Here is a 23,654-nt window from a genome sequence, read left to right as displayed (position 1 = left end):
AATTGTAAATAAAGCAGCATGCAGTGTTGCATTTTTATTGACACAGGTGAAGGCTGCCTCAAAAGCTGGAGGCAGCCTCTGCCTCCCGGAATGCTGCCAGCCCTCCACCCTTTATATTAAGGACAAAGTGTAGAAGCTGTGCTTGTTCTGGGGCATCGGCATTAGGACTGTTGACTGACTAGTACATATTACCTCCTATGTGCAAGGAGCAGTCAGGTGGGAATGGAAGGTGGGAAGCTTGGTTTCAGATGTGCAAATCAATCTCTTTTCCCTGGTTTTTAGAGCAGGTTCTGACCGAAGAAAAGAGACCTCTTTTCCACTGCCTGATACCAAGTCCAGAGCCTTCCCTTCTCAGTCATAATATTCCCTTCCAGAGATTTGGTCAGGACGTCTAAGTACTCTTATGTCTTGGCAAAAAGAACAGAAAGGCCATACTGTATCCAACAGTGAGGCACTTTTATGTGGGTCTTTTAAGCATTAAAATCAGACATGGCATTTAAATATTTACAGCTACTTGTGCACAAGTAATGATGTTAATAGTGAGCCTACTTAAAAGCTGCCACTTCAGATTTTTTACAAAACCCACATCATATTCTTAGTAGCAGAGAGATTAAGAGCAGAATTAAGACAGAAGAAAGGAAGCAAGAGTTTTGAAAATTCAAAACAAGGGGATGCTATATAGTTGGGAGTGGATTGGATTCTAGGTTGTAACACGTGAGTTGTCCTTTTTGTTTTGTTCGGAAGCTGCTGTAAACTAACAAGCTGACTTTCTGTGTTTGTAGGAGCCCTCTGATGTTGTCAACTCCTTAGAGCTATGTGTGAACACCAGTCTGGAAAACCCCGGCACTAGCCCTGCCCTTGAAGCCTACTCTGAAATGGTCAAAGTCTTCCGTGTAAGTGTGGCCTGCCTCTCCTGGCGTTCAGTCTGGTTAACAAAGTTTCACAGGTCTGCAGTAGATTAAAACATACCTGCACATTCTTTACAAATATAGCCTTTACAGTTTTCATTTTCTTAAAGAAATATAATCACTTATGTGTAAAGTTAATCACCATGTAAGTCCATAAAGGTAGGAACCTTTCTCTTCCCTTTCATCACTGTTTCCAGCTATTTGCACAGTTCCTGGCACATGTAGGTATTCAATAAATATTTGTTGAAGAAATAAATTACAGTAGCGCTCACACTTTGTGCTTCCCCAGCCACTCAATACCTGTGATTGCCAATCCCTGTGAAGCTCTCTGAATCATGGAACACTACCTCTGTACCACTACCCACCTAGATGTTCTGCTGGGAAAATTATCATCTTGAATCTTGCATTTATCCTTTTTTTTTGGTCATGATGTTGCTAAGCATGTAAACATTGTTTAGTTTTGTATGTCTTGAACTTTGTGTAAATGTAATAATACTATATGTAGTCTTTTACAATTTGCTTTTTTTTTTTAACTGAAGACACATTTCTAGAATTATTTTTCCTTTTCTGTAGATCCCTTTCTATAAAGAATGTGGTGAAGATGGGGTTTGCATCTCTGATCTAGTTCTGGATGTCCAGCAACAGAATGCTACTCAGTAAGTTTTCTTTAATTAAAGTTCAATGGAAAATGCAGAAATTAAGAGAGGCTAAATAGACTATTTTATTCAAGTGAATATGTATGGACACTTTCCCCACAGAAGAAGCCCTCAGATCCAGTGAACATTCAGATCCAGAGCACTTGTATCTAAATTTCAGTTACTACAATCCATACCTGAGTAGAACAATGAGAAATATAAAGCCATCTGTAAATATAAAACTATTGTTCCTTCCCTATAATCTAATAATTAAAAGTAACAGAGAAAAATCCAGCAGCATCTACTTATTTTTTGTTGATATCTTTTTAACATGAAGATTTTATTAAACATTTTTCTCAGTATTATAAGTAAATCTAAAGAGCTTATTTTCAAATGGTAAAGTATTTGACTATTGACCCCCCTACTTCTTTTTTTTTTAAGATTTATTTATTTATTTGTGCATACAGAACTGGGGTACAGGCCAGAGGCTCAGGGGCGGTGAGAGGCTTCACCAGAGAGAGTGGGGAACAGAACAGGCAGGTCGACGAAGTACACTGCTGAGGGGAGCAGCGGGCGGGTCAGGAGAGGTCTGCCACGCCATGTGGTCAGCACCGGGGCTGGCAGGAATCGAACTCATGAGGAAGTGGCTTTAGATCCTCAGTGCTGTGCTTTAACCCGCTGCGCCACCAGGGAGGACCGCCCCTACTTTTTTTTTAACCTTACCGAACTTTTAAAATTTTTCTCCTTTTTCACTTTTAACAGAGACCATCCCTTTATTGTCAGCAACAAAAATAAAAGGATAACATTTTCAGTAAAGCTGAAAAACAAAAAGGAGATTGCATACAACACTGGAATTGTTGTTGATTTTTCGGAAAACTTGTTTTTTGCTTCCTGGTCCATGCCGGTAGGTGACAGCACCTTGCTTACTGCTGTTGTTTCCTGCTCTTGTCAATCACCTGCCTCCTCAGCTCAGCTCCCCACCTCCTCTGTGTTGTCTGAAGAAGTACCTCAGCCCCCAGCCCGACCCTCCTACTGTGTGGCGCCCCATCAGTTAAGCTGCATGAGAGCACAGCCTGGCTCTGTACCTAGGGCGTCTGCGTCTCAGCGTGGGTCAGTTTTTCCTTTACCCAAGACTTGGCAGCCGCCACTGCCTTCGCTTCTCCAGCCCTCTGTGTGATGAGGCTGCCTGGGGCCGCACAGATGCTGTGCGCTGCACTTGCTCAGAGACATCAGGTCCTGCAGCGCAGCCTGAGATTTGAAGCCTGACGCCAAGATGGTACATTCCAGCGAGGTCAGTTTCTCGTGGGCCCTGATCACTGTACCAGGAGCAAAATTGACCGCAAATGCCCCCACCTCATGTCACCGAGTAGGGAAACGCTGAGCATTTCCAACTTTGTCGTTTGATAAAAGAATTCAAAATAGTTACAAAATCCAGTTTAAACACAATATGAACTTAATTTCGGATCTTAAACCTACTCTCACTTCAGTGTTTAAATTTCCTCTGCCAAAGAGCAACATCTTTTAAAGAGAAAAAACATCTGAAAAACTACGTTATTTAACACCAACCTATGTTATTTTCTCTTGAAAATAAAATTTCAAAGACATTGAGATATATTTTAAAGACAGCATGTCTAAAAATCAGATTGAAGTTATTTTGTACTTCTGAAATATAGCAACTATGATTTACTTCTGGTGGAAAATTCCAGCACTTGACTTCATCTTTGGCTGATTAGGTGTCCTGCTTAATAATAAAAAATAATATATTAGCTACCGGGACAACACAAGATGTTCAAGTCTTAGGAGAAAGTAAGTCACTTCCAAGCAACCATATCCTAACTATATCCTTCAGTATATAGATCATTGTTTTCTTGGTGTTCTTCAGGTTGATGGGACTGAAGTAGCATGCCAGGTGGCTTCCTCTCAGAAGTCTGTTACATGTGATGTCGGCTACCCTGCTGTAAAGAAAGAACAACAGGTACAGCTAAAATCCACACTAGCCTCTCCTTGGTACTAGTTTAATTCACCAGCGTACCATCTTCTTTATGAGGTGTCATTTCATAGGTAACACAAAATAACTGACTTCCTTTGAGGATCTGAATATTTTCTTTAACTTATTAATAAGAGTGAGCTTTTCCCGCATGTAGTTTTCTCTAAAAAGTACACACAATATGGAAAGTTCTGTTTGTCTGAGTATGTTCATCATTACACAAATTCACAAATATCACTAATAAATCACAGGAAAGCAATTTTCCTTGGCTGCCTGGGCTTTCTATTTTTTTTTAAGATTATTTATTTTTGCATACAAGAACTGGGATACAGACCAGAGGTGCAGGGGTGAGAGGATTCACCAGAGACAGAATAGGTAGCAGAACAGGCAAATCTACTGAAATACACTGCTGAGGGGAGCAGCAGGCTGGTCAGGAGAGGTCTTCCATGCCATGTGAGTCAGCTCCCTGGCTGGGGATTGAACTCATGCTGCAGTGGCTATGGATAGCTTCATAGTGCTTTAACCCATTGCACTACCAGGGAGGAAACTGGCTAGAGCTTTCTAATTCAGAAAAGGTATGTGCCTGTGATATGATGACTTGTATATGTCAGTTGAAAGGCAAACACTTCTAGTCTTAAAGGGGAGGCCAACTCAATGGGACACATAATAGGTTGTCTACAAATTTGAAAGCTTTAAAGTGCAAAATACAGAACCCCATTGAAATGAGTTTACTTTCACAGAAAACAATTTTTCCTTTTGGCCTCTGAGGGTGAAGCACCATTGACTGATCAATTTTAATTTTGTGTATAGGTGAATTTCAATATTAGCTTTGACTTCAATCTTCAAAACCTTCTGAATCAAGCCTCCATCCGTTTCCGAGCCATAAGGTAAAACACTGAAGTCCTGGATTAATGATGGATGACTTTTTTTTTTAAATAATAGCTTATTTTTACATCACTTTGTGCCTTTTTCCACCTCAGTTGTAATCCACGTGGGCTTCCCATCACCAAATCACCCGTGTGCCATCACCATAGCCTAGTGCACTTCCCTCCTCCACCCCCGTAAAATGTCTCTGGTATATAGTTGCTCATTATTGTTATTATTATTATTATTATCATCTCCCCTGGTCCTTTATAGTCCTACTATGAGTAAAACCAGATGATGGATGACTTTTATAACTTGCTCTTTAAGTAATTTCTTGACATTAATGTCAACAGTGAAAGCCATGAAGAAAACGAGGCAGACAATATGGTTGACTTCAGAATTCCTCTCCTCTATGATGCTGAAATTCACATCACAAGGTAAGTGAAACAGTGGACAGCTGTGCCATGGATGTCCCCCAGTTTATAACATGTTTGTCTTAAGAAGCAAAGAAGCTTCTTTCTAGTCATTCTGAACTGGAAAATTTGAATTCAGATGTTTCTCTATTGTCAATTAAAACAGAAGTCCAGACACAAGTTGGTCCTTAGGGAAACCATGAGTGATTGTAGGTTTATTATTTTATAGGAAATACTTGAAAAAAAAATGAGACTTATCATTTATTGAGCACTTATAGTTACAAGCACTCCTCTAAGCACTTTATATGGATTAATTCGTGAATCCTCAAAAAGAAACCCACCACAGAGTTTCTGTTAGTGTTCTGATTTTGCAGGTGAGGAGACAAGTATCTTAAATAATTTGTCCAGCATCATACAGCTAATGTGTGTCTGAGCTGGGACAGCAACACACACAATTTCACACCAGGTAGTCAGAAGAAATAGAGCCCAACATAATCTATGGTAAAAGGAAACAAGCACTAAATTACTCTAGGAAGGAGGTTATTCACATAGACTCCATAGAGCTGGCAGGGCCAACACAGAGCTCAGTCTCACCCTCTCTCCTCTCTGTGACATCCATGAAAAGTTCATAGAGCAACTTGATCTCCTTTTGTAGTTGGTTTTTTTTTTTGTTTTTGTCATATTGGTTTATGACACTAAGATTTAGGGATCTCGGGTTTTACTTCTTCAGATGAATGTTACACACCATGGCCACCACCAAGGCACCTGCAATCCACCACCGCCCCCAGGGCCCCTCCCCCATTGCTTTTTACTCCCAGCCTCCCTCTCTAGTGGCCTCAGTGCTGCTGTCAGCTACCTAGGGATTCTTTTGGTTTTTTCTAGTATATTCCTTTGTTGACTTTCTTTGCTCCTTAGGTTTAATAACTGACAGCTAAGGTTTATCAACTCAAAGGCAGAAAAATAATCTTCTGTCACGTGCCCCAGGGAAGTTCCTCTGAAAGCCCTTTGACAATTGTCAAATCTTCCCATAATATCAAAGCAGAACATGTATGGCCCAGAGGAGTTGCACCATTTTCTTCTGCATGCCTACTTTCCACTGTTCCTATGAGATTTCAAGCCACAGTCCCATGTATGGACATTGAATCCCCAAATACAGTGTTTTCATAGATCCAGTACAAATGTTAAATAGTCATAGAAAGTGAGCTGCTGGGTAGAAAATTCCTAAAGAACACATCAGGGTTTTTTCTCTAGCCAAGAAGACATTAGAAATTTTTCCAAAAATGGTTTTTCCATTAAAAAACACTTATTTCTGTGCACTTCACAAAGCAAGTAAATCTGAGTGTGGTGTTGATACCAGCCACCTTGAATTATTCTCTGGGACAGTTATCTTGAGAAGTGGATCATGGTAGCCTTAAGAATAAAGTAAAGCAGGTTCATGGCCACAGACTTATGGAGCCGAAGCCCTCTTCATCGTGGGCACCAAGGCAAGTTCCCAGGGCCCCTGGAAAACACTGCAACACTGTACTCTCAAGAAGCCAGAAGGCCACTTATGTCCAGTGACAGCTGGACACATTTCTCTTCCTCCCACCACATCATTCCTGCCCCTACAGCATGGAATACATATATCTATCGTCCAATCTATCACTGAACAAAAACACAAAGGAAAATATGTCATTATGTCTAGAGCTTCAGATACATGAGCAAGGACAAAAAGAATGCTTCAGTTTGAATGAACTGAAACAGCAAAAGCAGAGGCAAAATACAAGTCGTCTATCCCTGAAAAATTAATCAGTAGCTGCAGGTTTCAGAGAACCCCAAGTTGCTGAAGTGTGTCATTGAAGACAAAATCAACCAGAGATTGATATACCATATTACATGAATTTTTTCTTCCTACTTATATTGATTATCATTCTAAGTGCTTTTTCTTTCTACAGTCTTTCTATGATTTTACTCTTACACATTTTTTCAGATATTCTAATGTGAAATATACAAGATTCAATGGGACTTCATTTTTATTAACTAATATTTTAGCTATTTATTTTTGTAATGGTAACTTGGATTCTAAGACATCCTTATATTTTTTAACATGTTTCATGCAGTGAAAATTTTACTCTTTTACAAAGAATAAAAGTTAAAGTGGTTCCCAATTACCACCCTGCTAGTTCAGCTTGAAGCTTTTTTAAAAAAGACATTAAATGCAAATAGGTAGAAAATCTGTATATTGTGTAATAGAAAACTACACAGTGAAAAGTGAGTCCATCCCTGTCTCCTCTTCTGGTCCCATTGATGACAAACTCAATTGCTTTTAGTATACCTTCCATATACAAGGATTGTTTATCCAACAGGATATAGGAATGTTAACTCTAACACACGTGTTATTTACCCAAAGAGAACAGTAAATCTCTTTTGAACATTGATTTTTATGTAATTTTAGAGAACTTTCTATATCAGGACATACAGATCTAATTTGTCCTGTTTCTGGCTGAATCATAATTTATGTAACCAATTCAATATGGTAATATTTGGTTCATTTAAATTTTACTTTTGTTTTATCACCACAGGCACTGCTATAACAAACATTTTTAAACAAATATCTTTGCAAAGTTTTTGGAAAAAGAAGTCCTACCTAATTATTGAGTGTGTCTCTTAGCAGCCACTTTGACATTATATAAATTTTCAATCATATTTTGTAAATATAATGGGTAAAAATAGACAATAGTGGCATTCTCTCTGAAACAAAATGTATGTCCCTGCATATAGCAAAATATATCAATTAACATTTAAGTAACTTAACACTGAAGTAGCAAGTGGAAGAATGTCGGATCTTTTGGGAATTAAAAAGTATACCATATTAATCAGTGCAGAAACTGACTACTTAGAGGTTCACAAATGAGCTTATGGAAAGTAAAAGAAATAAGTCATTCACATACAGTCAGGCTTTCTGTTTCAAATCCTAGTCAGTTTTCCCATTTTCCACATACAGCTGACAAATCATTGTTTCCTCTCAAATACATAGCCGTAATAAATACCACATCTACTGAAGTTCCCATGACATATTTTCCTTCTGAGGAACTGGAAAAGTTTTTAAGGCATGAAAAGGGGAAAGACAAGATTTTCAGTAAAAAACAAAACAAAGCAAAACTGTTGCTCAGCAAATATCCATTCCATTTTTTTTTTAGAAAATAGAATTAATATCTTAAATTTATAATAAATTGTCTGCTGGGAATAAATATTGCTATTTAAACTTCTGCCCTATTTTTATTCGACTCCCCCAACCAGTGAAACTACCTTGGCTGAAATCCAGCGTTAGGCTTCCAGAAGTAAGTGAGGAGAGGGGAGAGTGTCCAGTTACATTCCAGAGTCCAAGTGGCCCCATGGGGTGCCTCTGACCTGGTCATTACATTACATGCAGGCTCTAGTTGGCAATCACACAGACAGGGAAAGTCAGCCCTATGTCTCTGGATCTAGCTAACAAAATCTCTAGTTCAGTCATCTTGAAAGTGATCTCAGCACTAGTGGTGGAAATGAACTGGCCAGCCCCAACTTGGATCAAAGGCACTGAGTTGGCCTGGAATTAGACAAAAAGAAGTAGAGGAAGTAAAGAAAATATATGCCCTGTGTTGTGGGTATCCAGTAAGAAATACACAGGAGACAATGCCCATTATAGTCTCACTGCTTCTCAGCCATACCAAGCAAAAAATCCTTCGAATTATAACTGATTCATCCAATTAACAAGGACTGTATCCACTATTATAGCACACAGGCAGTGCAACAGTTATCTTGAGAAGAGTTCCACTATCAGCTCTAGAGTCATACATTTGTACTTTTTGAAAGTTTACAACTGACAGCATAGAACGCACCGACTCATCAGAGATTACTTTTCTCTATATGTATTGAATGGAATTTGTCTGAGGCTTAGAAACATATACTGGGCCACAGGTGTTTTTATTTAGTGTTTTGTACCTAAGTAGGAACAGTTCTACTTATAATCTAAACTAGAGAATATTTAAATAAAATATTTAGATTCAATAATAACAACAAAACTAAAATATTTGGCTTTGCAAACATCCAACAGATCTACCAACATAAATTTCTATGAAGTCTCTTCGAACGGCAGTGTTCCTTCTCTCGTGCACAATTTTGAAGATATTGGTCCAAAATTCATCTTCTCTATTAAGGTTGGTAAGCCTCAGATGGGAAATCAAGAGGCAAGGTAAAGGAAAAAATGAGGCAGGAAGAAAAAAGAAAGTAAAAAGAAGTTGAAATATATCCGTGGTTCTCAAAGTTGTCTGTGCCTTAGAAGCACCTAAGGGAATTGTTAAAACACACATCATTGGACGCCACACCCAAGGTTTCTGATTCATCAAGTCCAGAGAGAATGTAAACATGTGCATTTCCAACAATGAGATGATGATGCTAGTGGTCCAGATGTCAGACTTTGAAAACCACCAAGATAGAGCATCACTAAGGAAACATCTGGGCTTTGTGCATAGCTTTCTGTCCTGGATAAAGGATAAATGATATATTTGAAAACAAATGTTCAATATTAATATACAGCATTAATATAATAGTATAACTATGATCAAAAGCCCCTGAAATAGAATTAGTATGACAGTATATCCTTGGCTACCACTTCTATTTGAGAAGTGGTATCAATTATATACATTTATTATCATTTATATACAAATACAAACTTTGTACATAGTAATATCTAGAATTATCTTTAAATCAGTGTCTTTTGGCTATTAGTAGTCAATAATTAATCAGTTACTTAAAGAGAAATTAATCTGCTAAAAAATGACGTTTATAATATAACACTATAAAAACTTTGGAAAGTGAAAGATTCACCCATCACCCTAAGTCAATACAACTCAGGGAGGGATATTTTCTATTAGTCTGTCATATAGTTGCAAGCCTGCAATTGGTGATTTAAAAAAAAATCTTTGTAAGAACGTTGGTATGTGATGCAGATTCCAGAATCTCATCCAAAATGAATAAAGTGTGTATGGGATTTGGCAGCTACTTTAATGAAACATTTTGTAGATTCGTAGTAAAAAAAATTACATGTATAGAGAATGTAGTATCAGTCTTTGTATCAAGTGCTTATATATGCCGGCCCATTTAATTCTCAGGGCGGTTATGAGATTGGTGGGTTATTATTCCACTGGGTGTTATTTAATGTTTCACAATTGCTAGGATTTGAGCACAGGGCAATCAGAACAGACTCCACCAATGAGAGCAGAGGCTATATCTGTTATCTACTTGCTGAGCTGCTGATTGTCTTTATTTTACAAGTATGAAAATGTAAGTACATAGAGCTCAAGTCCTTTGCCCAACCCACTCTGCTAGTCAGGGGCAAAGTGCGACTTCATGCTGCAGATGGTGGATGTTCTTAACTATCTTTTATGTCACAAATTCTCACCAGTTACAGTTGTAGATGACGAGAAAGACAAATACCCCAAGTAGTAACATAAAATAAGTTACACTTTCATATCAACTCATTCTTACCACTTAATAGTTGCCTTCATCAACAAAGTTTGTTGATCACTTTTTTGCAGTATGCTGATGTAGCAATAACCAGAATGTTTTATACTTTATGTAGGTATCAACAGGAAATGTTCCAGTAAGCATGGCATTTGTGAACATCCACATCCCTCAATACACCAAAGAAAAGAATCCTCTCATGTACCTGACAGAAGTGCACACAGATCAGGTATGGGCAGCCAAATTGCCTACAAATGAGTGTTTCAATATGGAAAAAACCCGTGAGTGGTCATGTTGGGCTTCTTACTGACAGGAATTGGGAAGCTAATCCCTGTGTGCCCTGGGTGCCAGTTAACTCACAGTTAATATTATATTCGAGTGGGGTGTTGTTACAATAAAACAAATATTTAAGTCTAGAGATTTACAGCTGGCCAGAGTTATTCCTAAAGCTCCATTGGGCCAGATGAAGATCTGACTTTATCAGAGCTCTGTTCTGAGAGAAGCTTATTAAGAAGTGAGACACTGACCCCACAATTGAAAAGTTGCAATAAGTAACCTGTCTTCAAGATGCCAGTCTGGACTTTAACTGATAGTACTCAACCCTGGCAGCCTGGTAGCACCAGCCTGGTAGCACCTAATAAAGACCTAGGTTTTAATCATCTGAATCACCTTTTAAATAAGAGTGATACCAGCTTCTCCCCACCGTGGAACCCAATTAAATCAGCATCTTTAGGACTAAGACTCTAGCATTGGTGTTTGTCATTAAAAAGCCCCATCGATTTTTCTAACATGAAGCCTGGACTGAGAAGCAGTGTTCTTGCCAAACCTGGACATTGGCACAGCCATAGTCTCACACTTATTGTTCCTGTAGTCTGTATAGGTGGCTACAGGGAGTGGAAATCCTAAGATGTTCCACAAAAGTCCCTGAATTGAATCACGCACAGTCTGTTATTACAGCAGACTCACATACGGACTGTGACAGCCAGTGCCACACATCTGAATACTTCTAAGTTTCAATGAGTGAGTACAGATCACAGGACATGTGGCCAGGTCAGCACGAAAGGAAGTCTGACAGCACATCCCCCCATTTTGGCTGTGACAATGGGACTTCCTAATGCGTTAAAAGGAACTGCATAAAAGCCATTCACTGATTTGATGTCCTTCTTTATTATAGGCAGGTGACATCAGTTGTGATGCCACAGAAAATCCACTGAAGATAGGACAAACACCTGCTTCTGTATCTTTCAAGAGTGAAAATTTTCGGCCCATAAATGAATTGGTGAGGACAATTTCTCTGGGTGATTGTTTTCCCTGGAAATCAAGGTGTGAAAAAAAAAAACCCTTTGTGCTTCATTTCATCATCCCTATTTTCCTTTGCCTCTAGATACCACTGTTTGTTTTTATTCTTACTGTTTAGTTAATCTAAGGAATGAATATTAAGTTTAATGAATACATTGTACTGTATTTTTGTGTATATTTTTGTGTATATATTCAATAATTTACCTAACTTGTACATTATTGATAGCTCAAATTATTTAGCTTTTTGTTAACGCTCAGAAATAGTGTAATAAACAGGCATGGTGTGTTTTCCATACATTTATGATCCTGAGGCCACCCCTACAGATGTAAGTGGCAGACCCAAGGGTGTGCATGGCAAGTCTTTCAGAGAGGGGGTCATACTGACTAGGAGCTATGACGTTGCCTGTTTGCCTACATCCTTTCCAGCACTGGGTTTACCTACTGCTTTGCAACCATCCACATCCCAGGCCCTGCAGATTCCCCTTTGGTTCAGGCAACTTAAGAGAGAACCTTGGAGCTCTAGGCAGGTTGTTTTGATAGGACGCAGGGGAAGCAAGCCAGCAAGGAGACAGGAACTTGGGCTCCTGGGAATCTTTACTCACTGTTTGCTCTGTAAAGCTGCCCTTATAGCCACCTGCCTCAAGGCTCATACCAGCCACGTCAGGCACCATCCCCAGCGCCCAGGCTCCCAAGTGCCTTCTGCATTGAAGGCCCAGGTGATAGCCTGAGGCTAGCGGCAGAAAAGGCTGAACAATTCACTAACCCCAGTCTACCTTTTGTAAGACTTCAGCTTGTAATTTTAAAGCTCCATATTAATCCCCTCTCTTTTTTTACCCTTTGAATCTACCCTGAAAGAACTGCAGAACGGCTTCTTGTACTAATCTTACTTGCTGGCTGAAAGACCTTCAAGTGAAGAAAGAATACTTCCTTAACGTGTCTACTCGAATTTGGAATGGGACCTTTGCAGCAGTAAGTATCAGCTATATTTATTAGGCTTATTTATAGCAAGGAAACGTCCTTGTTGTCACAAAGGTCATGCCCCTTGATAAAATTACTAATCTGTTGAATATCACCAGGACTCTGATAACCCAGAGCAGTTTTACTATGGAAGGCAATAAAGTTCTGTGTCCCTTGCCAAAACTTGCCCAATCTGGCTGTGCTTCAGAATTACCTGGGGTGAATTTTGTGGTGTGCACTTCCTGGACTCCACCTTAGAGTCTCTGGGAATGGTGTCAGGATCCTCCCTGCTGCCCTTTGTTAAAGGAGTCACCTGCTTTGTCTCCCTCCATTCTCTTGGTGCGCTCTCATCCTAGTCTCCAATGCCCAACTGAAATGTTTGCCTCTTTCCTTGAACCCTCAGCTAATTGTTTGATTGATGAGAAATCACCCAGCAGATGAATCTGACACAAGGATCACCTTCCTAGGTCAGAACCAGGCAACTACTCTGCTCTCCTGTATACACTTTCTCTGACGAAAACCCAGAATGCATACTTTTTTTTTTAAAGAACTGGGGTTCAACCTCAGGTGCAGGGGGGTAAGAGGATTCACCAGAGACAGAGTGAGGAGCAGAACCGGTAGATTGACTGCTGAGGGGAGCAGTGGGTGAGATAGGAGAGGTCTGCTGTGCCATGTGGGTCACCTCCGGGGCTGGGGATAAAAGTGGCACTGAAGTGGCTGTGACTTGCTTGCAGTGCTGCGTCCTAACCCATTGCACCACCAGGGAGGGCCCCGCATACAACTTTTTAAGTCATTTCAAGCTCTATGAAAACTTTGAAAAAAGTGCTAAGACAATGTCAGAATGATTTTCCATATGGCAAGTTTGACTCTGCAATAGATAAACCTGCTTTCAACAGAGATTTTCATTGCTGAAATTTCCATCCAGCATTAAAAAAAGAGAAAAATATTAAGGTAGCCTTTTTATAAGGCTTATCTAATTGTAAAAGTATAAGGAAAAATGTAATGTTCCTTAAATCTTACTGCATATGGGTTAGCTGGTCTTTTTTTTTTTTTTAACCAATGCTGGCTCTGATGGAGACAGCAAAACAGAAATTAATCAGAAACCTCCCAGAGACAGCTTGCAGCTGTCAGTAGATTTTTTGTGTGTGTGTGATTAAATCAGTCCTCAAGAAATTTACCGCCACACACTCAGTGCCATGGACATACTCTGGTTCTCTGCTCTCTAACCATTTCATGGTCTTTCCAACCACTGGTATAAAAACAAGAGCTAAGCCACCTCTGAATTTGTCTGGGAACCAAAAATAGAAGCCATATTCTTGGATAAAAACATAATGGAAAGAAAAAAAGTAAAAGGGCAGAAAAAAAAAATAGAGGAATCCAGCCAAGGAGTTGGGTTTTCTTTTCTCTTTTTAAATTTGTTTCCTTATTGGTTGCATTTGCCTTCAAGCCTCCAGGACTCCTTTAACTTTTCTAAGAAGCAATGCGTAGCTGTAGCTGTGCCCTGTCCCCAGCTGTAGCCGTTTGATGCTCAGACTCAACAATTGGTTCTTGGCTCTCTGGATTTGAAGACCAAATGTTTTCATGATAACCTTTGCCAGCTGGGAAGAAAACTGCCGCAAATCACAATGCAATCACTCTGGCGCTGTAAAAGGCATTTAGTTTGTTTGTTTAAAACTACCTCATTTTAACTAAGAACTTTTAAAGTATTCCCCCAGCAGCAACAGTTTCATTTCTGAGAGCAAAATTCTAAGGAAGTGTAGTATTTTTGCCTTTTTCATTGTGGTCACAGTGGTTAAATTGAGAAAACACCCGTAAGTTAATGACTATCAAATGCAACAACACATCTTCTTCCTACATGAAAGTCCAAATGTTGATGCCTACTTTGTTCTCAGCTATTTCAAAAGCAAAGTGGATGTTCTGAGACAACCTAGGAGATCCTGTCTGAAATAAGGATCTCATTTCATCTGTTAGAGCCTATTAATGGACCACCTCTCATCCTTTTAATGCAAGACAACTTATGTCAAGTAATTTCATCACAAAGTGGTCATTCAGGTCTCCAAGTTGGCACTGTCAGCTGCCATTTGCAAGGTAAAGGCTTGTCAGAATGCTGGCTGGTGTGGTACTTCCTGCCCCGAGCATGCAGGTATACCTGCCACTGCTTGTTAGCCCTGCAGGGTGTTTTTTTGTTTGTTTTTTAATTTTGTTTAAAGATTTATGTACTTATGTATACAGAACTGGGGTTCAGGCCAGAGGTGCTGGGTTGTGAGAAGATTCGCCAGAGACAGAGTGGGGAGCAGAACAGGCAGATCAAGGAAGTACCCTGCTGAGGGGAGAGTCAGGAGAGGTCTGCTGTGCCTTGTGCGTCACACACTGGGTGGGATTGAACTCGTGCAGCTGTGGCTAGCTTCATAGAGCTGTGCTTTAAACACACCACCTGTGCTGCACCACCAGGGAAGGCCATCGGCAGGGTGTTCTGAGCATGTGTGAACTCCTGACTCTGGGAGGGTTTGTAAGGAAATCCTTTCATCCTCAATCGATAGGGACAGTGGAATCAACATTCACTTCTACTCTGAAAAAAAAGAAAAAACAAAAACTGAAACCATTGTCACTGCTTAGTGTTCCCCTGGTAATACATATTTAAGAGACCAGTGGTCAAGAATAACTGCAGGTGCAATCTTCCATCATGAGAAAATAAGATAACAAAGTCTGAGCCTATGGAAAGGGAATAAACCACTCATTTTGAGTATCTGTTCTGAATCCAGATACAGTTTAGCTAATTACCTCATGTTATCCATTGTGCCCTGGTTACCAAAAAAAGTTGAATTTTAGCAGTCAGGCGCTTTCAAATATGGCCTTTGTATTCTGCTTCAAAATATGTACTTGGCCCAATTATTTACATTATAAAGAAAATACCATAACCATCAATAATGTGTCCATTGAAAAGTACATTAAGGAATGCATGGTAAGTCATTCACATCAAGTTACCAGTAACATCAGCCCTAAATACATGTGTGTCCTATATGCTGCCCAAATCCAGTCGTTGATAGCAACAAATTGGAGATCTGCAGTAATACCGCATATAGCATGGAAACAGGCTCAGGAGTGGCTACTACTAACATGCACGGTCAAGTTCAAGTGTACTATTATACAAGTGTATTCCCAAAAGAAAAATCGCCTTCCCTTTTTAGTCTGATATCCCATTTCATTTACATGATTTACTCAGTTAAGTATATAAAAATACTGAGTTTGTGATTTTTCGATGTCAAGAATTTCCTTGTGGTTTTAAAAATCTGAACTATGAGCTCTCCCAATTAAAAGCTTCATTTTGAAATCCTGGCTCTTTAGCCCTGTTTTTAAGTTAGACATCCAGGAGATTCTAGCTGATATCTGGGCACCCTCCCAACTCACCCCTCCCTGGATTTTGTTTATTCAGCTACAGCAGCACCCAGCCATCCCAGGTTGTAAAAGCACCTCCAGGTACTTCTTTTGTGAGGTTCTGTCACTGGCTTTATTAAATTTCAGCCCACAAAGATTCGTGAGTCTTCAGAGTTGGTATTTGCCCTTGCCACTTTCCACAAGGAAATAAGTAACAAGCCTGTGGAGTTTCATGTGTTTACTTCTACTAAGATAACATGTGTTCTTTATTCTTATGTTCCAGTCCACTTTCCAAACAGTACAGTTGACAGCAGCTGCGGAAATTGACACCTACAACCCTCAGATATACGTGATCAAAGAAAATGCTGTCACGGTGAGTACCACTGACTCCTCTCTGGGCGTGAGAGTCTATGATTAAATCGCCATGTCTGAAAATTCAGAAGAGTCGTGCTTCTCACCCACATGCTCGTAGAAGCACTTTACTGAAACTCTAAAAATCTGATGCTTATTATCCTGAGCATTTGTTTGCTACTCAGAAAAGGTCCTTGATATTCCTGCCCTCATCCACACTCCCCATGTTGACAAAGCTGGGCCAGAAGTGATGATCCACCACAAAACACAGCAAATCTTGTGGAGGTCCCTTCTTCATGCCTTAAAGCAGCGCACCTAGTCTGTCGTAGGCACACACCCACCAGCCTCAACCTTACAGGGCAGGATCTGAGCCATGCTTAGTTGAATCATATATTGTATTTTAGAGCATATTAATGGGAAGTGCTAAAGAATGCCTAATAACTAAGGCATTGAGTAGAGCTTCTCTTCCTTTCTTTACCCGTTACAACTAGACATTGATGTGGTGTGGAGTGTCCATTCATAGTATCTTACAGTCTAGAAAACTATAAATGCTCCCCTTTAAAAAAAAAAAAAAGTTGTGTGAAGAAATGAACTTTCACAGAAAACAAAGGCTCACTGTTTTGGAATTGGCACAGGATGATTTTACTTTGCACTGAAGCTCTGGTTTGGAATATGCCATATTTAGATACAGCGGGATTTCCAAGCTTCACTAATCTTCTGGCAGAAGCCTGGTGTGTTTCCCTCCTGCTACTTTTGTTAGGAACTAAAAAGCCAGTTCAAAATTATACCCCCGTGGTCAACTTAGCAGTTGGCCTTGGTCCACTGCTGCTATCCAGGCACTTGATGCAAATGCCAAGGGCCCTGTGAACTCTGGACCTCAGTGCCTCCCAGTGGTGCTCACTCTGCCCCTGCTTTGCTCTGGGGTAAAGGATCCCATATAATGGAGAATCCTTTTCAGTCTCCAGGTCAGGTCACCACCCTGTCTTCAGAAGCTGGGATATGGAAAATCAGAACCGGAGTCAAAGGGAATGGGAGCCTCAAATTCAGAGTGCTATGAATTTGGGCAGGGAAAAAGTACTATAGATCTATTGACAGTTTACTGTAGAAAAATGAATCCATGAACCTCTGAAGTCTTTGTTAGCTTTGTTAAATGTATTAACTAAAATTTCAATTAACTGAGCAATATTGATAACAAAGATCAAATGTTACTTTTTGCATCAACAAAAATATTTCTAACCCAAATAATTTGGATAATTTTTGGAATCTAAACAATACATTGACATATCCCTTAGATTGATAAGTGATTCTTAAATATACTGGAATTGCAAGCCCATTTAAAAATCTGATACAAAAGTTTTATGCTCATATTTATGGAACCCATATAAGGGAGTTCTGAAGAGAATTAAGGTTATGACTTTCATTAAGCATTAACTATGTGAATTTATCATTACTTAGTCTTATTTTTACATTGATTAAAATCTTTAAGAATTAAAGATACAAGTGAGAATACAGTCACTATTAAGGCCAAATTCAAATTTAGTCCAACTTGTCAATTCTGTGATAAAAAGCAATTCAGCTGCTACTGCAACTCAGTGTTAATTATTAAGTAAATAAATGAGGGTTATCTGTTTTAGCTCTTTAAAAAATGTACTCTGTGGAAGAAAAAAGATTGAGTCTCTCTGCAATTCCAAATATATGTGTAAAAAAAAAAAAGTTTTACTGTTAGTTGATACCCTTCCCATTGCAAAGTCACAAAGATCACCAGAAAGCAGAACATAGAGGATCATAAATAGCCCAAGGACAGTTTTGTTAGGATAAAGGTCAACTTGCATCCTGAGATAACACTTTTGCTCTTTAAAAATTCATATCAAGTACTTGGGTGATCATTGCATGAAATCAGTATTTTAGGAGACTAATGCAATATTGTTGTTTAATTGTAAGTGGTTGGTTTGTTAATTCGTTTGGTCTCTTTTCCCCCCCCAACACTGGGTTCCAAATGCTTTTCTTGATGATGAGACTATGTCAGAAATTGAAGTTCCTATTGCCTAAGAAATTAAAGCACCTGAAAGTCGGAGAAGGCTTATATACTAAATACAGATGCAGATACTGGGAAGACATCAGACCACTTGTATTGCTTGCCTGTGCTTTGCAGGATATTTTTCTCTAGAAATCGTCCTATACAATGTTTAATTGAGAAATGCAGTCATGAGCAAGTCATATCCCCTTTTCAGACTCATTTGTGAAAACTTTTTTGGTAACTCAAATTGTTTATATACATTTACAGATTCCTATTACCATCATGAAGCCCCATGAGAAAGCTGAAGTACCAACTGGAGTCATCGTAGGAAGTATACTTGCAGGACTCCTTTTGCTATTAGCTCTGGTTGCAATTTTATGGAAGGTAAGAAAAGTTTCCTATTTTAAAATACATCAAATGGAAATCTTAAATTTTATATGCTACCTCCTCTATCACAAGAGAAAGGCAAAATGCATATTCTCATTCGTGTTCTTCAAACAGTCGATTAGGATTTTATCTCCATGATCTGGGTCACTATATACTTTTTAAAAATCTTCCTTTCACCCAGACACTGGAGTGTTTTATTCAGCTGCAAATGAGTAGACCCTGAAAAAATAAATCTCATGCAACTCAGTTCAACTCATGGGGAGTTTCACTACAGAAGTGACCCCAGGTTAGTCAGCTCACTGCCCTCTCCAGAGCTCCATGATCAAGTAAGTGATAGGTGGTAACATGCTTGCCTTATCTTCACAGCTCGGCTTCTTCAAAAGAAAATACGAAAAAATGGCCAAAAACCCAGATGAGATTGACGAGACCACAGAGCTCAATAGCTAGACACCAGCAGCTGTCACTGCGGTAGGAACTGACAGTGTCACCGCTAGGGTTTATTATTTACGTCAATGGATTTCTTTTTAATCCCAGTGTTTCATAATGTAATAGGTAAACTAGCCTGGTATTTTAAGAAAACTGCAGGTCAGTTTGGAAAGAAGCAAACTGAGAAGGGGGGTGGAGGTGGACAGGCATCTAAATGGTATAAGACTTACTTTATATGGGGGGAAAGTGATCTTTATGCTGGCTGGCCCAGCCCAGGGTTTACATTAAATGTTGGAAACATGAAATGTTTCCAAACACGACAATTACAATTAGTTTTTTTTTTTTTTTTTTGCTATTAAAAAGTAAGTACTCAGTATAGACTGCTAATTTAGATCTTGATAACAAGATGGAAAACCCCAACAGGTTTTCAACTTAGTGTTGCTGAGTCAGGTGCCACAGGTATTTAAGTCATAATTCTGTTTCAGGCAAAAGCTGCCTCCTCAGAGTCCTTTCTTGCTCTGAAGTACTATTCATACCATACAGGAATAACTGGTAGAAGCCTAGAGTTTGCCCTCTGCAGAAGAAATCTCCATGTAAGGGGGGGGGGGGTGAGAGGGTGGGGAGTCAGGGAGGGAGTAGTTTAGAGAGCAGAACCCAAAATTCCCTTAAAATGTGTTATATTTATGACAAAATCCTGTCACCTGTACAGAAGTAGGAGGAAGCTTCCTTTCTCTTTTAGGATGTACTGTCTGGCTGGCAGGGACCTAGTGAATTTTTGGAAACTACGTCTTCTTTGTCATCCTTGAGGCTTCTATGCCAAACCACTCTCCTACCTCCTGGAGCCTCCATCTTTTAGAAGTCCTCTGCTCTCTGGCAGTCCACACCTATCCACTTCCCTTCCCTCCCACTGCCTGTCCCATCTCCACTCAGGCCAGCTGCTCCCTAGAGTTAGGGAGGGAATAGGCACAATTGCATGAGTTTCTGTGCAATCTGCTTACCTTCAGGGAACTAGTTTCATGTATTGCTAAACAAGTAAGAAAAATAAGCTCAAGTTTCTAATTGTTGGGATTTCAGGTGGCGATAAGGTAAAAAAAAAAAAGCATCTCAGGATTGGCTTTGAAGGAGACAGTGGAAATCACTAAATTATGGGTTGCACCTGTGTCTGCTTTCAGCGTACCTAAACAGCGAGGATGCATTTCACCTGAACCAAGTTCACCAGGTAGCTTCTTAGAACCCCAACTCCTGAGAAATTTGATGGGGCTGGAAGCCCAGTGACACTATTTTAACAAACATCTGGGTGACTAGGATGTAAATGGGCAACACCTTTCCCCTTCTGTATCTTATCTGAGCTTTTATGTTCTCTATAGGAGGGACTAGGAGAAAAAGGGAACAGGCAAAGTTCATAAAAATGGACACCTAAAGATTTGGGCAAGCCATTTGGCTTCTGTAAACTTCAAAGTCCTTTTTATGAAAAAGGATGAGTGGGCTGGAGCTCAACAATGGCTTTTAGCTGCATACTCCAAGAATGACTTTGCAATCAGGATAAACGGGCGTCTGCCCATATGCCTCTGACCGCTCTGCTGGACTCCTCCTTATGATGGCAGCCCAGAGCTATCTGCTCTGTTTAAAGATTTAGTTTCTATTTGACAAACCAAAAGAAATGTCAGTTTTATAGCAAAATACCCTGTTAATTCTCTAGTGAGAATTCCCAAGAATCCAATTCTTAGTAACAGGGGTGTGGATTCAAAGACTATAAAAGTGGAAAAACTGGTTATTCATTGACGCAAAATATTGAATAAACCACATGACTGCTGTAGATATACACATACTAATTCTTTAGTGACTAAACAGATATAGAGCATGTCATGCCTTTTTAGTTTACCTAAGGAGGGGAGGCAGAGTAAACACTAAACTGAGCTCATACACACAGAACAAGTTGGGGCGTTTTAACAAGGATTGGCATGGCAATCTGCCTGGATGCATTTTTGCAAAGTACTTAAATTACTATAAACTAAAAAATTAGCCCCTTGTCTTGATTCATTTATTCTCCAGGGCGAGCTTTCTCAAGCTTGGCATCAGTGACACTGGGTTACAATCAGAAAATGTCTACAGACATTGAAAAATGCTTCCTGGGTAGCAAAATCATCCATTGAACCACTGAAATCAGAGCAAGTGACCTGAACAAGCAACTTGTTACCAGATCACAGGTTAGAGGCTGGGCACTGAGAAGCACTTCACAAGCATTTTTAATTAATCAAGTTGAGTACATGGAGAATGTGGTTAACTTCAAGTCTTTTCATTATCATGCTGATGAGAATTTTAAAAATCTCAGCTTACTTTTAACAAACCCAAGTCACTTGAAGACATGGTTTTGTTAAAGGTCGTTTTTCGTAATTATACTGTCTTAAACAAGGGAAAACTTACTATATCCACCTAAGAAATTAAAGGACAAAAATATTGTTTGGAAAAAAGGTATTCTATTCAGCCATACTTTTGTTTTAAAAGTGAGTTTAGGGCTTAAAAAATGCCCTTTTAAGGTTCCATTTCATAAATGGTTTATAGACAAGATCTAAAGAATGATTAAAAAACTAAGGTGCTTCATGCCAGGCTGCCACACCCCATGAACCAGTAGCATAGTAAGAATTTGTGAAGAAGCCATGTTGAGATTTGAAACTGCATTATTCATTTTAGGGAAAAAAACCTAGTTAGAATTTTTTCTAGCTGGCAGGGTTAACTTTTATAATGAGTTATTAACTGAAGAATAAAAAAGCTAAAACCAAATTATAACACAAGTGGTTACACTAGAAGTTATAGAAGGTATGATTTACAATGTATTTATTCTGATGTACAATCAAAACCTAATATATGAAAAAGCTCATAAATTGACATTATTAAACAAAGCAGGATTTCTCAAGCTGAATTTCCTGGTTCACCAATAATCATATTCAAAACTTTAGGGTCATGCTCAATTTTACCAAGAGGTAAAAGGTAAACGTGAGGATTTAGTTGAAATAAGTAAAAATGTTAACTACTTCCTTGAATTTAAAGGTGAAGATGTAGCAATTATGTAAATATAAAAAGATGGATAAAATCAATATAAATGTATATATTGCACAACTGTTAGAAATGTATATTTTAAAGAAAAATTGCTTGATTTTTTTTCCTTCATACCTAATGTATACATTTCTATTAAGATGTTTATTTGCTTTTTTGTTGAACTGGTTTTGCTTTTTTCTCTCCAACAAAAATATAAATGAATGTATGTGTAATGTACAAATGTACAATTCCTTTGATTTCTGAGATAAAAATCAAACTGTGGCCCTCCCTGCTGGCGCAGCGGGTTAAAGCACAGCACTGAGAATCTAAAGCCGCTTCCGCATGAGTTCGATTCCCGCCTGCCCCGGAGGTGACCACATGGCGTGGCAGACCTCTCCTGACCCGCCCGCTGCTCCCCTCAGCAGTGTACTTCGTCGATCTGCCTGTTCTGCTCCCCACTCTGTCTCTGGTGAAGCCTCTCACCGCCCCTGAGCCTCTGGCCTGTACCCCAGTTCTCTATGCACAAATAAATAAATCTTTTAAAAAAAAAAATCAAACTGTACTAGCAAAATAAATTAGTTAAGAGCTTTTCTTGTATAAAGTATGAAAGTCAAAACACTTCATACTATGTTAGTGAATATCACAAAAATCGTTCTGAAAATAAAGTTACTTACTTTGGGTCTTTATGGCTAAGAATGTTACTATTTTTGTCTCATGTGTTCTCTGCTTCAGATCACATTCAATCAACATAGAAATAAGGAAGTAGCTAACCTCTTACATTAACAGCAGTGCAAAAATGCTTTGTAGAAACCTAAATTGCCTTTGTGGTTCAGCACTGGCGTTGGGTGCCAGCCTTGCTCCTCACAATGGGGTCCACACACAAGGGGTGACACCACCCCCTGAACTACTGAACTGCAACAGAAAGTTGATGATCCCCACCCAGTTGATTCAAATTACAGTCAAGTCTGAAAAACACTGCTCTAAAGCACAACTTACCTGTTGAAGTAACACCTGTGCTTGGAGCGGAGTGGAAAGCCGGTAACCTGCTGCAACTTGCAAAAGCAGTCACCTGCATTTTTTATAAGACAAGATACACACTGGCCCACAGGCTGATCACCGTGATACACATGACACCTGAGTGCAAAGGTTCAACAGCACATCTGTGTGGTGGGACACTCCAGCACTGGGCAGGGAATTGGCGGGGTTGGGCAGGGGGAAGACAAAGTGACCAAGCTCCCAGCCCCAGCAAGTCTTCTCTCTCTTTGGAATCTCGGCATCGCAAGTGCTCCTGCCTCTCGTAGCTGTTTTCTGCTGCTGCCGTTTTCCTGTAGCGGTTTTCTCTGAGCAATGAGGCCCTTACAGACTCAGCCATGCCCACTTACACATGCCCACCCATACACCAGGTGTCCACCACCAGGCATGCGTGCCTCCTGCATTCCAGGAAGGCCAGTCACAGGTGATAACCACAGAGGCCAGCAGTGTGGGCCTGAACAATTCACTTACCCTACAGTCTGT

The 23,654-nt window shown here is 39.5% G+C and overlaps 1 protein-coding gene across 1 annotated transcript in view; it reads left to right on the top strand.

The window, feature by feature from the left end:
* Positions 1-19,198, top strand: part of ITGA2 (integrin, alpha 2 (CD49B, alpha 2 subunit of VLA-2 receptor)) — a 66,647-nt gene extending 47,449 nt beyond the window's left edge. The window contains exons 19-31 of the mRNA XM_012721775.1: positions 783-893; positions 1,482-1,564; positions 2,306-2,447; positions 3,426-3,518; positions 4,341-4,417; positions 4,748-4,831; positions 8,883-8,985; positions 10,410-10,520; positions 11,466-11,570; positions 12,446-12,559; positions 16,206-16,295; positions 18,558-18,674; positions 19,044-19,198. Of these exons, the coding sequence (XP_012577229.1) occupies positions 783-893; positions 1,482-1,564; positions 2,306-2,447; positions 3,426-3,518; positions 4,341-4,417; positions 4,748-4,831; positions 8,883-8,985; positions 10,410-10,520; positions 11,466-11,570; positions 12,446-12,559; positions 16,206-16,295; positions 18,558-18,674; positions 19,044-19,124 (1,311 nt within the window). The 3' untranslated portion in view covers positions 19,125-19,198. The remainder of the gene's footprint in view (positions 1-782; positions 894-1,481; positions 1,565-2,305; positions 2,448-3,425; positions 3,519-4,340; positions 4,418-4,747; positions 4,832-8,882; positions 8,986-10,409; positions 10,521-11,465; positions 11,571-12,445; positions 12,560-16,205; positions 16,296-18,557; positions 18,675-19,043) is intronic.
* The last annotated feature ends 4,456 nt before the right edge of the window (positions 19,199-23,654 follow it).

This window comes from Condylura cristata, unplaced genomic scaffold (assembly GCF_000260355.1).
Source record: "Condylura cristata isolate star-nosed mole 26May11 unplaced genomic scaffold, ConCri1.0 scaffold00007, whole genome shotgun sequence".
Lineage (NCBI taxonomy): Eukaryota > Metazoa > Chordata > Mammalia > Eulipotyphla > Talpidae > Condylura > Condylura cristata.
The sequence above is the reverse complement of the archived record's forward strand: the minus strand, read 5'-3'. Positions and strand labels throughout refer to the sequence as shown.